General features: G+C 45.2%; 1 protein-coding gene across 4 annotated transcripts in view; it reads right to left on the bottom strand.

The window, feature by feature from the left end:
* Nucleotides 1–13,620, bottom strand: part of HMCN1 (hemicentin 1) — a 313,634-nt gene that overhangs the window by 98,753 nt on the left and 201,261 nt on the right. For all 4 annotated transcript variants that reach the window (XR_014549512.1, XM_083620076.1, XM_083620077.1 and 1 more), the window contains 6 exons: nucleotides 13,328–13,414; nucleotides 9,251–9,442; nucleotides 6,482–6,655; nucleotides 5,567–5,680; nucleotides 3,161–3,306; nucleotides 378–528 (listed from right to left, as the gene is read on the bottom strand). Coding sequence is in view for 3 of the 4 variants with exons in the window: in XM_083620076.1 (XP_083476202.1) it covers nucleotides 378–528; nucleotides 3,161–3,306; nucleotides 5,567–5,680; nucleotides 6,482–6,655; nucleotides 9,251–9,442; nucleotides 13,328–13,414 (864 nt within the window). In the remaining variant the exon portion in view is untranslated. The remainder of the gene's footprint in view (nucleotides 1–377; nucleotides 529–3,160; nucleotides 3,307–5,566; nucleotides 5,681–6,481; nucleotides 6,656–9,250; nucleotides 9,443–13,327; nucleotides 13,415–13,620) is intronic.

Raw genomic sequence — 13,620 nt, 5'->3', positions numbered from 1 at the left:
TACTCCAGGAAATAAACTGCCACGGGCTGGATTTAACCAACCGAAACGGACTTTGGACATGCCTGTACAGTGGTACCTCAGGTTAAGTACTTAATTTGTTCCGGAGGTCCGTACTTAACTGGAAACTGTTCTTAACCTGAAGCACCACTTTAGCTAATGGGGCCTCCTGCTGCTGCCGCGCCACCGGAGCACGATTTCTGTTCTCATCCTGAAGCAAAGTTCTTAAACTGAAGCACTATTTCTGGGTTAGTGGAGTCTGTAACCTGAAGCGTATGTAACCTGAGGTACCACTGTATTAAGTAAACAGAGGCATATTTGGGGGTTTTCTTATCACCCAAAGAGATGGATAGGCAGGTGGAAATCAAGACCCTTTTTACCTTGGATGTTGACATCAAACTCCAGTTCATCCTCTCCGGCAATATTTGAGGCTATACAGCTGTAACGGCCAGTGTCAGATATCTGAGCTGACCTGATTTGCAGAACGCGCCCACTGGCTTGGATTGTTATGTGGTCATCTGATGCAATAGGCTGTGATTTAATTATCAAGAAGCGTACATGAGAATTTCATCATTATTTTTAAATAAGTGTTACATGCATAAAATGTGCCCATATTTTGTGACGCGCAAAGCCAAACCAGTGACGTGGTTTTTGCACTGGAGCCTCAAAACCCAGCCTGCAAGGCTTTGCATTGGACTTAGAGAGCTCAAGATTCAAGTGGCTGGCTAGTGCCTAAGAATCACCATGGGGAAGGTAATTGAAGACGTGTTGCGTTCAATTACTATGGATGGAATTAAACATCACACTAAGGAGATCGTTGCACATATGAACCAAGTGTCTGAAATAGTGCAGGAGAGCAATCCTGAAGCCATTTTGATTCTCCCAATGACCTCAAATATTCCTCTGCAGTAAGGGAGGCAAATGGGGAAAACCTTTCCATTGTCTTTTTGCTTGCAAATCCTGTCTTAAGGGCGTATTTGTGTTTGAATAGTGTGAGCCTGTGACCTGGATTCAGCAACTGAAGTATTAACCATCACTAAAGAATGGCCAGGCTGCCCAGATAATGTACTGCATTTTTTGCACCATAGGGCGCACCGGACCACAGGGCGCACCTAGTTTTGGGAGGCGGAAAACAAGAAAAAATTGTTCTGAACCCCAGAAGCCAGAACAGCAAGAGGGATCTGGCTTCTGGGATACCGTGTGGCTGTTCTGGCTTCTGGGGTAACCGCGCCAAGCCTCTTCAGGGCAGCGGGATGAAGGCTCCCCCTGCCCAAAGAGGCTGCGCAGGGCTAAAGCAGAAGCCAGGACAGACGCGTCGCTGCGAAGCAGGAGGAGGAACAGAAGGAGACCCTTCTGTTCCTCCTCCGGCTTCGCTGGACAGGCGCGTTGCTCAAGGGGCGCTGCGCCTTCTCCCTCTCTGCACAGCGCCTCTCCTGTGAAGGAGAGGCACTGCGCAGAGAGGGAGAAGGCGCAGCGCCCTTCAGAGAAGCTGGAGAAGGAACAGAAGGAGACCCTTCTGTTCCTCCTCCGGCTTCCAGCACAGGCGCGTCGCTGAGAAGCAGGAGGAGGAACAGAAGGAGACCCTTCTGTTCCTCCTCCGGCTTCGCTGGACAGGCGCGTCGCTGCGAAGCGGGAGGAGGAACAAGAGACCCTTCTGTTCCTCCTCCGGCTTCCAGGACAGGCGCGTCGAGGCGAAGCCAAGGAGCCTGCATTCACTCCATAGGACGCACACACATTTCCCCTTCGTTTTTGGAGGGGAAAAAGTGCGTCCTATAGAGCGAAAAATACGGTAATCAGTGACCATCTTCAGGTATCCTGGCAGACAGGATTTCTGCTGAAGACCGTCTCCTTCTGCGATGTATGCATGATGTTTTGGGGATTGGTCTTGGGCTACAGGGTGGGCAATTTCAAAAGTCTATATAAGGGCTTGTTCAGGGTTCTCCTCCCTCCTGCGTGTGGTGAGTGGGGACCCTGTTGCAACAGTTCCTTGAATAAAGATCAGGCTTACTAGCCGCTTTGCTTCTCAATATACTCTGGTTGGCCTCTGTTATTTTCTCCTACTGATACGGAACACACCTAAGGACTCTATACGGGCTCTGGAATACCCCATAAGGGAAAGGGAACGTTTTTTTCTTTTAACTGTTGCATGGGGGGGGGGGGGAGAAGGGAGAGCCTTTGGTGGGGGTGCAGGGTCTGTACTGGGGTGGGGGGGGAGTCCACTGCAGTAGTAGGACTTCTTGCACTGGCTTATGCTAATATAACATCTTACTTCAACCTGGCCCTCATTGGGTTGTATCAAACTAACTTCTACACAGAGTAGAGCTATTGAACTGAATGTATGAGTCATATCCATTGAAGTCAATGGGTCTACTCTGAGTAGCATTACCTACAACCTTTGTGCACCCAGGAACCTGTTCCCCATTTCCCCTCTGCCCGGTGTTTGATATGGGACCTTTCTGTTCTTGTGGTTCTGGGGAGGCAGAAAAAACAGGAGGTTAACCTCAAGACCTCACATGCATTTGGGCTGCAAGTTGTGCAGTTCTGAAATAAGTCATGATCTAACAGTCCATTTTTCCTAGTATTTCCATCTCAGTGTCGAAGCTATTATTATTTCCAAATTGTTTACTTGCAAATTATTAAGAAGAGAGTCGTTTTCAAAGGAACCGTATGCTGGTTCCTTCTGCTTTGCCAACAGAAACAAGAATAATATTTCTATTAATATGCTTCCTCATACGGGGACTCTTTAACTCTTGCCAAAAGACCAGCTCTGGAAAAACTTAGAGCATCCAGTTCTCAGTTGATTGGATTTACTCTTATGTCAGTACCTATAAAATTCTAGGAGCCAAGAGCAATAATCCACATGCCAGTGAAAGCAAAATATGGAACCGATTCTAAGCACAGAGTGCTAAAAAGGAAGACCAAGGAGGAGCGCTATGGAATTGAAAAAAGACAGAGTGCAGGAGGCATTTCCTCATGTGCCATCCTGTGGTTCCGAGATGGCGTGGTATTCACAGCTTTCTGCATTCCATGGAAAGAAAAGATAGCTTCCTAGGGTGCTGAATTACTATGTTTTTGTGAGATGGGATAGAGGGAAAGAAGACAGCGCTGTAGAAAACTTTGTTTTTAAAACTGCTCATTGAAAGGAAATAATTTGGTGACTGACCTGTCCATCCTTGTACCATCTGATGCCCGCAGCAGGAATTGCATGCGCTTCACACTCCAGTGTAAGGCTGTTGTTCACTCTGATCTTCACTTCTTTAGGAGATAAACCCACTCCTGACAGGTCCCCTCTGTTTATGGTAGGAGGGACTGCACAGAAAGAAACACCCCATTAATTGAAATATAGTTTCTCACTTCAGTGGGATGCGGGTGGCGCTGTGGGTTAAACCACAGAGCCTAGGACTTGCCGATCAGAAGGTCGGCGGTTCGAATCCCCGCGACGGGGTGAGCTCCCATTGCTCGGTCCCTGCTCCTGCCAACCTAGCAGTTCGAAAGCACATCGAAGTGCAAGTAGATAAATAGGTACCGCTCCAGCGGGAAGGTAAACGACGTTTCCGTGTGCTGCTCTGGTTCGCCAGAAGCAGCTTAGTCATGCTGGCCACATGACCCGGAAGCTGTATGCTGGCTCCCTCGGCCAATAAAGCAAGATGAGCGCCGCAACCCCAGAGTCGGCCACAACTGGACCTAATGGTCAGGGGTCCCTTTACCTTTACTTCTCACTTCAATATCCACTGCATTATCAGAAAGAGAGCGTGCATGGGTAGGAGTCATGCAGAGCTGGGTGATTTGCACCACATGAATGCCCACATCAGCAATTAGTCGTTCAGGGTAACTGGATTACTTCAATGTGCTTTATGTGGGGCTACCTTTGGGATTGATCTGCAGGCTGGCTCAGAAGGCAGCAGCTAGATTGTTTGTAAAAGCTAAAGGGACCCCTGACCATTAGGTCCAGTCGTGGCCGACTCTGGGGTTGCGGCGCTCATCTCGCTTTACTGGCTAAGGGAGCCAGCATACAGCTTCCGGGTCATGTGGCCAGCATGACTAAGCCGCTTCTGGCGAACCAGAGCAGCGCACGGAAATGCCGTTTACCTTCCCGCTGGAGCGGTACCTTTTTATCTACTTGCACTTTGATGTGCTTTCGAACTGCTAGGTTGGCAGGAACAGGGACCGAGCAATGGGAGGTCACCCTGTCACAGGGATTCGAACTGCCGACCTTCAGATCGGCAAGCCCTAGGCTCTGTGGTTTAACCTACAGCGCCACCCGTGTCCCTAATAGGTTGCTTGTACCACCAGCATTTAACACCCTGCTTTCAGGATTTGCACTAGCTACTGATCTGCTACCAGGTCCAGCTCAAGGTGTTGTGGTGGTAACACATAGGGTCATATAAACAGTTCAGCAGCAGGTTGTTTCAGGGACCACCTTATCCCTTATAAGACCCCTAGACAGTTAAGTCCAGTCAAAGGCGACTATGGGGTTGCAGTGCTCATCTCACTTTCAGGCCGAGGGAGCCGGCGTTTGTCCACAGACAGCTTTCTGGGTCACGGACCCAGCAGGACTAAACCACTTCTGGCGCAACGGAACACCGTGACGGAAACCAGAGCGCATGGAAACGCTGTTTACCTTCCTGCCACAGCAGTACCTATTTATCTACTTGCACTGGCGTGCTTTCAAACTGTTAGGCTGGCAGGAGCTAGGACTGAGCAACGGGAGCTCACTTCGTCGTGGGGATTTGAACCACCGACCTTCCGATCGGCAAGCCCAAGAGGCTCAGCGCCACCCACATCCCTTATACATCTAGTAGATTCCTGCTGTCTGCAGGAGAGTTAGTTTCTCCTGAAAGTCCCAAAGACTGCAGAAGCCTGTGCCACAGTAACTCAGAGCAGGGCTTTCAGTGTGGCTGCCCCTATTGTGTGGAACAGTATTCCTGTCGAGGTACAACAAGAGGCCACCATCTGCCCTTTGCTCTAACAACTGGGTGTTTTTGTTTTGATGGGCTTTCCAGCTGAAAAACCTAAGACCAAAGAAGACATGACATACACACGAAACAGATGCCTTCTTTATTTTTTAATGAAATGCAGCTATGGGTGTCTGCAGTCTTGTGAGGAAGCAATAGCAAAGGCTGCTTAACTGTTTCTTCTCTAGTCCTTTTCTTTTCTCCACCCAAAAATATCCACACTTCAATTTGCTTTTTCGCATGTAGGCGGAAAGTTCTTTTCTACAGCACTTACAACAACAGGTGCTGGAAGCTATTTTGAATGGGGAAAACGGCTGGAAGAGAAAAAGTTAAGCAGCCTCTCTTCCACTACCAACCTGGCAGGCTGCTCCTTTCCCTCAGCCATATATGCTCCCTGCTCCAAGCCTTTTTCCTGCTGCCTCGCTTGGCGCTAGCATGCCAAGGGAGAAACGAAGAAAACAAAATGTAGATATATGGCTTCACTTTGGTTCGCAGGTGAATAATTCAGTCATTGAATGAGGTTGCATTATAAATCCCAAGCAGCAACGGAGAGAAAACTTGGGGCAAGAAAACCAAAAATATAGGGATTACAGCAAAATTGTTAGCATGCTTACTGTAGACTTTGACTTCATAGTGTTTTAACATTTCCCCTGCTTCATTTGTAGCTATGCAAGTGTATCTGCCAGTGTTGTCTTCCTGGGCATTCAGAATCTGTAGAGTTCGACCACCTGTGAAACAATATGGTTTGTTTAAATCAATGCTTGTAGGATTTCCTCTGAAACAGGCAGGGACTCTGTATGAATCACGGTTGGCTAACAATGTCAATGAAATAAAATGAAACCATGCTTACTTCATCACATGCTAAAGCCGAAGAACTAAAGGAATTCTTGGGAGCTGGGCTCTAGCTAGAGTGATTCTGGACCAGCCTTGGGTCTCCAGATATTGTTGAGCAACAGCTCCCACCATTCCTGACCACTGGTCTTGCTAGATAGGGATGATGGGAGTTGTAGTTCACCTGGGGCCCCAAGAGTCAGAAAGACTGCTCTAGACTGTCACTATTTTGCATGAGGGATTCACGGATAAACCAGAACTTCAGGTTTGCACAGTTAAAATGGATTAAAAGGTTCTCTCTCTTGTAATGAGAATGAAGCTCATGTAAGTCAACGTTCCTCTAACAAAACATTCCTTCCATATGGAAACAAAATGCCAGGAAGAAAGGTTCTGACCTAGTCTTCTCCCTCATGTGCTCATTCTTATGTAGAGGGAATATTTAGATGTTTAGTCGATCTGATTGCTCCTAATGCTTTTGGGATAAGTGAAGTGGTAAAATATTTAAAACAAAAACAAAACTGCAATCGTCCTACCAGAATATAGCTGTACAAGATGCAGAACACATTAAATTCTGCCCACTTGAAGAACAGGAATTGAGTAAAACTTGTGCATCACTTTCTGCCCCACCTAGACTTCTCTGAGTAATACAGTGACAAAAACTGCAATCCAAATAATATAAAGAAACAAAAATGTATTACCTGGCAAAATCCTGATATTCCTATTTGATTCTATGGGAGCTCCATCTTTTAGCCAGGTGATTGTAGCCGGGGGATAGGAATAAGCTTCGCAAACCAGTGATGTGGGGTTATTCAAAATAACTGTGACTTCTTCGGTGCCCCCGTCATTATCCGCACCCACAATAGATGGAGACACTGAACAAGAACCAGGGATGGAGGAAAGGAGATGCATAAAAGAAAAGTAGAGTGACCGGTTCCTGTGGATTCCAGCTGCATATTCAACACAGTGACCACATTTGAACCTTTGATGGTGATGGTAAGGAAGTGTGTATATTCGCCCCAGCAGAAAACATCCGGTATATCTGCTACTAAATCGAAGGGCATATCTAGTTACATCCATAGGAATATACATCAAATTTCATTAGGGTGTGCACCTAGGGATTTTTTTACTTTTATTTTACAGACACACATTTATTGAATACATAAAGGGTAAAGGGACCCCTGACCATTAGGTCTAGTCGTGGCTGACTCTGGGGTTGCGGCGCTCATCTCGCTTTATTGGCCAAGGGAGCCAGTGTTACAGCTTCCAGGTCATGTGGTCAGCATGACTTAGCAGCTTCTGGCGAACCAGAGCAGTGCATGGAAACGCTGTTTACCTTCCCGCAGGAGTGGTACCTATTTATCTACTTGCACTTTGACGTGCTTTTGAACTGCTAGGTTTGCAGGAGCAGGGACCGAGCAACAATTGAATACATATTCTGCTATAAAGGGATTTATTTTTATCATCAAACAAATTAAAACTTAACTAAACTATGTTTTTTAAATTAACATCTAAACTTCACCTTGAAAATACTTTAAAAAATGAGACACAAAATACCATTATTATTTTCTTGCTGTTGTGATAACCAGGTTTATAACAAAGATACAGTCGATTTTCATTATATTTAACCAGATAATGAGCTAACCCAAACTGACCAAAACACATTAAGGTTTCTCCATCTTCCTGTTCTGGAGAATGAGATACTGCTCACCAGGTGTGAGCAAAAGGTGGAGAGTGGAGCCTGGGTGGAAACAGAACTATGAGACAGATGCAGGTACAGGCATTCCAGCCTTTTTATTCTGCCTGCATCTCTTGTGTCTGCTTCTCCCTTCCGCTGTTTCTCCCCCCAACCGCTGCTTCCCTCACAACAATCCCATTTTTTGAAACATTAGGGTACATCTGGGCACACCCCTAGGGTAACATCCCAACTACCAAGAAATTATGAGAGTCGTACTTTTGTAGGAAGCCCAAGGATCTGTAACAAAATTCTCACCACCACCACCAACCTACAATTTCCAAAGATTCCTGGGAGAAGAACTATTTATATTTAAACCAAGCACCAAAAACCTGGTGAGCAGCTTTGCATGTAGCTAGGGATGGATGGACCTGCCATTTTCAGTCTCTCATTTTCCTCATTTTTCTAATCTTAAATTCGGTTCCTCACATTTCTCTAATAATCTGGGTTGCGTTTTTTTAATTCGCACGAAAATCCATCAGCCAAGATCATATAACACCGGTCCTGAAAGACCTACATTGGCTCCCAGTATGTTTCCGAGCACAATTCAAAGTGTTGGTGCTGACCTTTAAAGCCCTAAATGGCATCGCCCCTGTATACCTGAAGGAGCGTCTCCACCCCTATCGTTCTGCCCCAACACTGAGGTCCAGCTCCGAGGACCTTCTGGCGGTTCCTTCACTGCTAGGTTACAGGGAACCAGGCAGAGGGCCTTCTCGGTAGTGGCACCTGCCCTGTGGAACGCCCTCCCTTCAGATGTCAAGGAAATAAACAACTATTTGACTTTTAGAAGACATCTGAAGGCAGCCCTGTTCAGGGATGTTTTTAATGTCTGATGTTTTATCACTATTATTATTATTATTATTATTATCATTAATTCTGTTTGGAGCCACCCAGAGTGGCTGGGAAAACCCAGCCAGACGGGAGGGGTATAATTTTTTAAAAAATTATTATTATTATTATTATTTTCCTCTGTTATATACAGTGGTACCTTGGGTTAAGTACTTAATTCGTTCCGGAGGTCTGTTCTTAACCTGAAACTGTTCTTAACCTGAAGCACCACTTTAGCTAAAGAGGCCTCCTGCTGCTGCCGCGCCACTGGAGCACGATTTCTGTTCTCATCCTGAAGCAAAGTTCTAAATCCGAGGTAATATTTCTGGGTTAGCAGAGTCTGTAACCTGAAGCGTATGTAACCCGAGGTACCAGTGTAAATGCATTCCCATTTTTATTGCTATATGTTGTGATGGGAAAGAAATTTGGTTCAGTCAAATTCACACATTCTGAAACAGTAGGCTTAGACACCCCTCCATTGCCCGGCTACTTTCCCCTGGGGAAACCTGTTCATTAGCACTGAATCAGAAAACAAAAAAACAGCAATTGGGTTGATTTAGTGCTAAACAGCTGGGTTCCCAGGGGAAAGTGGAGGGGCAAGGGCAAAACTTCTCAGACTTGTGCTTTCTAGACACAGGACAAGAAGAAGTATGGAAGAGTCCAATATGTGAACCAAAATGCAGCCATCCTTCAAGCTTCAGATCTCTCCAAATTTTGCAATTCAGTTTTCTGACCAGTGTATACAAAAATGCATATAACAGAAAGGTGTGTAGAAAAGTGGATATATCACTAAGAATGGCATTGTGTTGTGCAACACGTTAGGGGAAACTGCATGCAAAATATTTTACTGACATATTCCGTCGAAACAGATCTGCCTTCTTCTATGGAAAACACACAGGAATCTTACCAAGTACATTAACACTGAAGGTTTTGCTCTTGTCTCCAGCTGTATTGGAAGCAATGCAGGTGTATCTCCCCGTGTCAGATACTTGCGTATTTGTAACTTGAAGAAAGCGCCCGTTGGATATTAACTGATGGCTGTCATCCTCTAGGAAAGGTTGCCCATCTTTTAACCATGTGATCTCTGGAATAGGGTTCCCTTTTAAAAACAAAAAAACAAAAAAACAGCAACATATATTTGTAACTGTTAATGACTTCTAACACTTCATTGTTCAGGAAACTTTAAAATTAAAATATAAAGTGAAAACTATATATCAGAAAAAGATATAGATATAGATGGTATAGATATAGATATAGATATAGATATAGATTTGAGGAACAGTATAGGTATAATGCATACAGGAACAGACTATTTTTTGTTTGTAGGCAAGGATATTTATTTTAAAAAATCACAGAACACTTCTTCAGAGAGCTATTATGTACATGTCTGCAGAGGCAGTTAGATGTGAGCCCAACATCAAATGCAAAAAAAAAGTCATGGATTGACTCCAACTAAGTTTTACTCAGAGCTGAGCAAATGAAATCAATGGACCTAAATTAGTCACGTTCATTAATTTTAATGTGTCTACTCCGAGTGGGCCTAGAACTGAATACAACCTTATATTCCATTAGTAGATAACTTCAAAACAGCTCTGTGAAATTCAATAGTTGTTTTTAATCACCAGTTTGAATTTGGTCTAAGATGATATACATTTGCTGTGGACATTTGCAAAGCAAACGTGATAACCATTTGCCTTAAGGGCAGAATTATTTTACACCTGAGTTACTTCATATTGTGCTGGCCACTATCCCACCTTCCTACAGCCAAGTTTGCTTCTGTATATACAACAAATTTCCCGAAAGGTAAAGGGACCCTTGACCATTAGGTCCAGTCGTGGCCAACTCTGGGGTTTCAGCGCTCATCTCGCTTTATTGGCCGAGGGAGCTGGCGTACAGCTTCCAGGTCATGTGGCCAGCATGACTAAGCCACTTCTGTTGAACCAGAGCAGCGCACAGAAACACCGTTTATCTTCCCACCGGAGCGGTACCTATTTATCTACTTGCACTTTGACGTGCTTTTGAACTGCTAGGTTGGCAGGAGCAGGGACCAAGCAATGGGAGCTCACCCCGTCGCGGGGATTCGAACCGCTGACCTTCTGATCAGCAAGTCCTAGGCTCTGTGGTTTAACCCACAGCGCCACCTGTGTCCACACATTTTCCTACCACAAAGTAAGTTTATAGTAATTCTGCGGTGGAGAAAAATCACTATGGGCTGTATTTACAAAATACATCTTGGCAACGGTCTGGTGCAGACATAACACTGGTTGCCTTTAAACCATGCTTTGCAATTCTGGAACCAAGCTCCCTTCCATTCCTTCCTTCCATCTTCATTGCAAGTGCTCTCTCGCTCTCTTTATCTGTCTTAACCATGGCCCAACATTATATGCGCATCAATGCTAAACCAAGGTTGCCCTTGTAACCAAAGAATGAAACAGCCTTGGGAAACTTTGTCAAGAGGAAACTGTGCCAGCATTAACCTTGATTACTAACAGCGACAAACCTAGACAGCATCTTAAAAAGCAGAGACATCACCTTGCCAACAAAGGTCTGTATAGTTAAAGCCATGGTTTTCCCAGTAGTGATGTATGGAAGTGAGAGCTGGACCATAAAGAAGGCTGATCGCCAAAGAATTGATGCTTTTGAATTATGGTGCTGGAGGAGACTCTTGAGAGTCCCATGGACTGCAAGTAGATCAAACGCATCCATTCTGAAGGAAATCAGCCCTGAGTGCTCACTGGAAGGACAGATCCTGAAGCTGAGGCTCCAATACTTTGGCCACCTCATGAGAAGAGAAGACTCCCTGGAAAAGACCCTGATGTTGGGAAAGATGGAGGGCACAAGGAGAAGGGGACGACAGAGGATGAGATGGCTGGACAGTGTTCCTGAAGCTACCAGCATGAGTCTGACCAAACTGCGGGAAGCAGTGGAAGACAGGAGTGCCTGGCGTGCTCTGATCCATGAGGTCACAAAGAGTCGGACACGACTAAATGACTAAACAACAACAACAACAACAACAACAACAACAACAACAACTGACAGAGAACATGCAACATAAAACCTGCAGTGCTACCAGGCCTCCCCATTTGACCCGTGATTCCATTTTGCCAACCCGTCCCCCGTGTGATATCATCCAATACCAATCCCAGTTACCGCAGCACATTTGGGACCCTTTTGTGCAAAGCTGAACTTTCCATGGCTTTGTCCAGCGCAGTTACGCAAGCCATGGCTTAAGAATCACCCCCTGCCTTAACTAAGGAATCTTATGCCATAAAATGTTGAATCACATTCAAATTTGGCACAGCGGGAAGTTGATGTTTCTAAGGACGCTGCTAATGACCTGAAATGCCTTTGGGTTGCAGCATTCGAAAGCCGTGTTCCTGCTCCCAGTTCCTTCTTCATTTGCCAGCTCCAATCTCAGAAACCGTGCAGAAGGAAAGATGAGCCCCTCTTTCATACAAAAGGGGAAACTTAAGTCTTTGGTCTGATCATAGCGTTGGTTTGTCTGGAACTTGTGTGTTTGTGTATGGAATAGATGGTTGGAGGCCATGTTTATTCTTCATTGTGTGTGGGTTTTTTGCCCTGCCCCCTATTGGAATATGACCACTGAAAGGCTGGCCAAGTTTGAAGCTGCCCCTCAGACTGAAAGCAATTCCCTGCCCCTATATTAAATGATATTAAATTATGAAGTTAAACAATGAAGGGAGGGGATCATTCAAGAGAAGAAGAAGAAGAAGAAGAAGAAGAAGAAGAAGAAGAAGAAGAAGAAGAAGAAGAAGAAGAAGAGTAGTAGTAGTAGTAGTAGTAGTAGTAGTAGTTTGGATTTGATATCCCGCTTTATCACTACCAGAAGGAGTCTCAAAGCAGCTAACATTCTCCTTTCCCTTCCTCCCCCACAACAAACACTCTGTGAGGTGAGTGGGGCTGAGAGACCTCAGAGAAGTGTGACTAGCCCAAGGTCACCCAGCAGCTGCATGTGGAGGAGCGGAGATGCGAACCCGGTTCACCAGATTACGAGTCTACCGCTCTTAACCACTACACCACACTGGAGAGGAGGGATAGCTCAGTCAACACAGCAGGAGACTCTTAATATAAAGGTTATGGGTTCAAGCCTCACGCTGGGCAAAAAGATTCCTGGACTTGATGACCCTCATGGTCCTTCAAGCTCTACAATTCTAGGAGTGTTCATTCCTGAATCTTCTTCCCCATTTGCAAACCATGGTATGCAAGAGTCAGTATTTTGCCTGCAATTGACCATTATAACCGGCATAGAAGAAATATAAAGCACAATCCTTTCTTGCTTGTTTCCTTCACCCTTTGAATCTAACCTATCGATGGCCCTTTAGAACAGAGTGACTGATATCTGTCTGTCTGTCTGTTAGTTTGGGGCATGTTATTCGGGAACAAATGGCCCAAGGGAGAAATCATTCCCACTCAACACTTTGCTTAGTCTCCTTTATAAATCCACGGTGGACCCTATTAACCTGACTCCACCATCTAACTAGTGGTGAAAGCAACATGGAACACAAGCATTGCCTCCTTATCTTTTGTTCCCAGTAGCCAATTCCTCCTTTGAGTTGTTCTAGCCCATGCCCCAATCAAGCTGGCACGTGGGTGTGTTCGCACATGTGAGAGAAGAGACATTTGAGATTAGCAAGGTCTCCTCATTAAAAAATAAATTAAAAACCAAGCTCACAGAAGATCTTGCAGCTCTGCTGCACATAACATAAGGGTCAAAAGTGGACATAACAGGAGGCTACCTTTGTTCACCTGTTCAATGGATAAACTGGAAGGCTGGAAGGGATGGCAGCTGAACAGAGAACAATTCCCAAATTGACTTACTTCATTCACTTTCCCCACTGGCTTGGCTCACTTCCATATATAAACAGGGCAGACACAGAGACAGGAATTTGGCTGTCCACATCACATCTAATCTGGCCCTAACAAATGGCCAAGTCACCTGTAATTAAGATAAACCTTGCCTTACCTGTTACTTCACAGGTCAGCATGAGGCTCTGCCTCTCTTTCACTTTCACATCTTCCAGGTTGTTTTCTCCCACAATGCCCGGAGGAACTTTTACATGGTTAAAAACAAACCGAGAACGGCATATGCATGAGGACATCTAGTTAGCTCACATTAGAAACCATAAGTGCTGCTCCATTGTCAGCAACCACATTCTTAAAACATGCTGAGAGGTGAGAAATGCTGCACCTTGTCAAGTATATGATGAAACCTTAAATGCACTCATTTATGTTGGGAGCAGGGGTTTTTCCTGAGAC

The sequence above is a fragment of the Podarcis filfolensis genome (assembly GCF_964270895.1).
Source record: "Podarcis filfolensis genome assembly, chromosome: 6".
NCBI classification, from domain to species: Eukaryota; Metazoa; Chordata; class Lepidosauria; order Squamata; family Lacertidae; genus Podarcis; species Podarcis filfolensis.
Note: the sequence above shows the minus strand (reverse complement) of the source record. Positions and strands in the feature narration are given on the sequence as shown.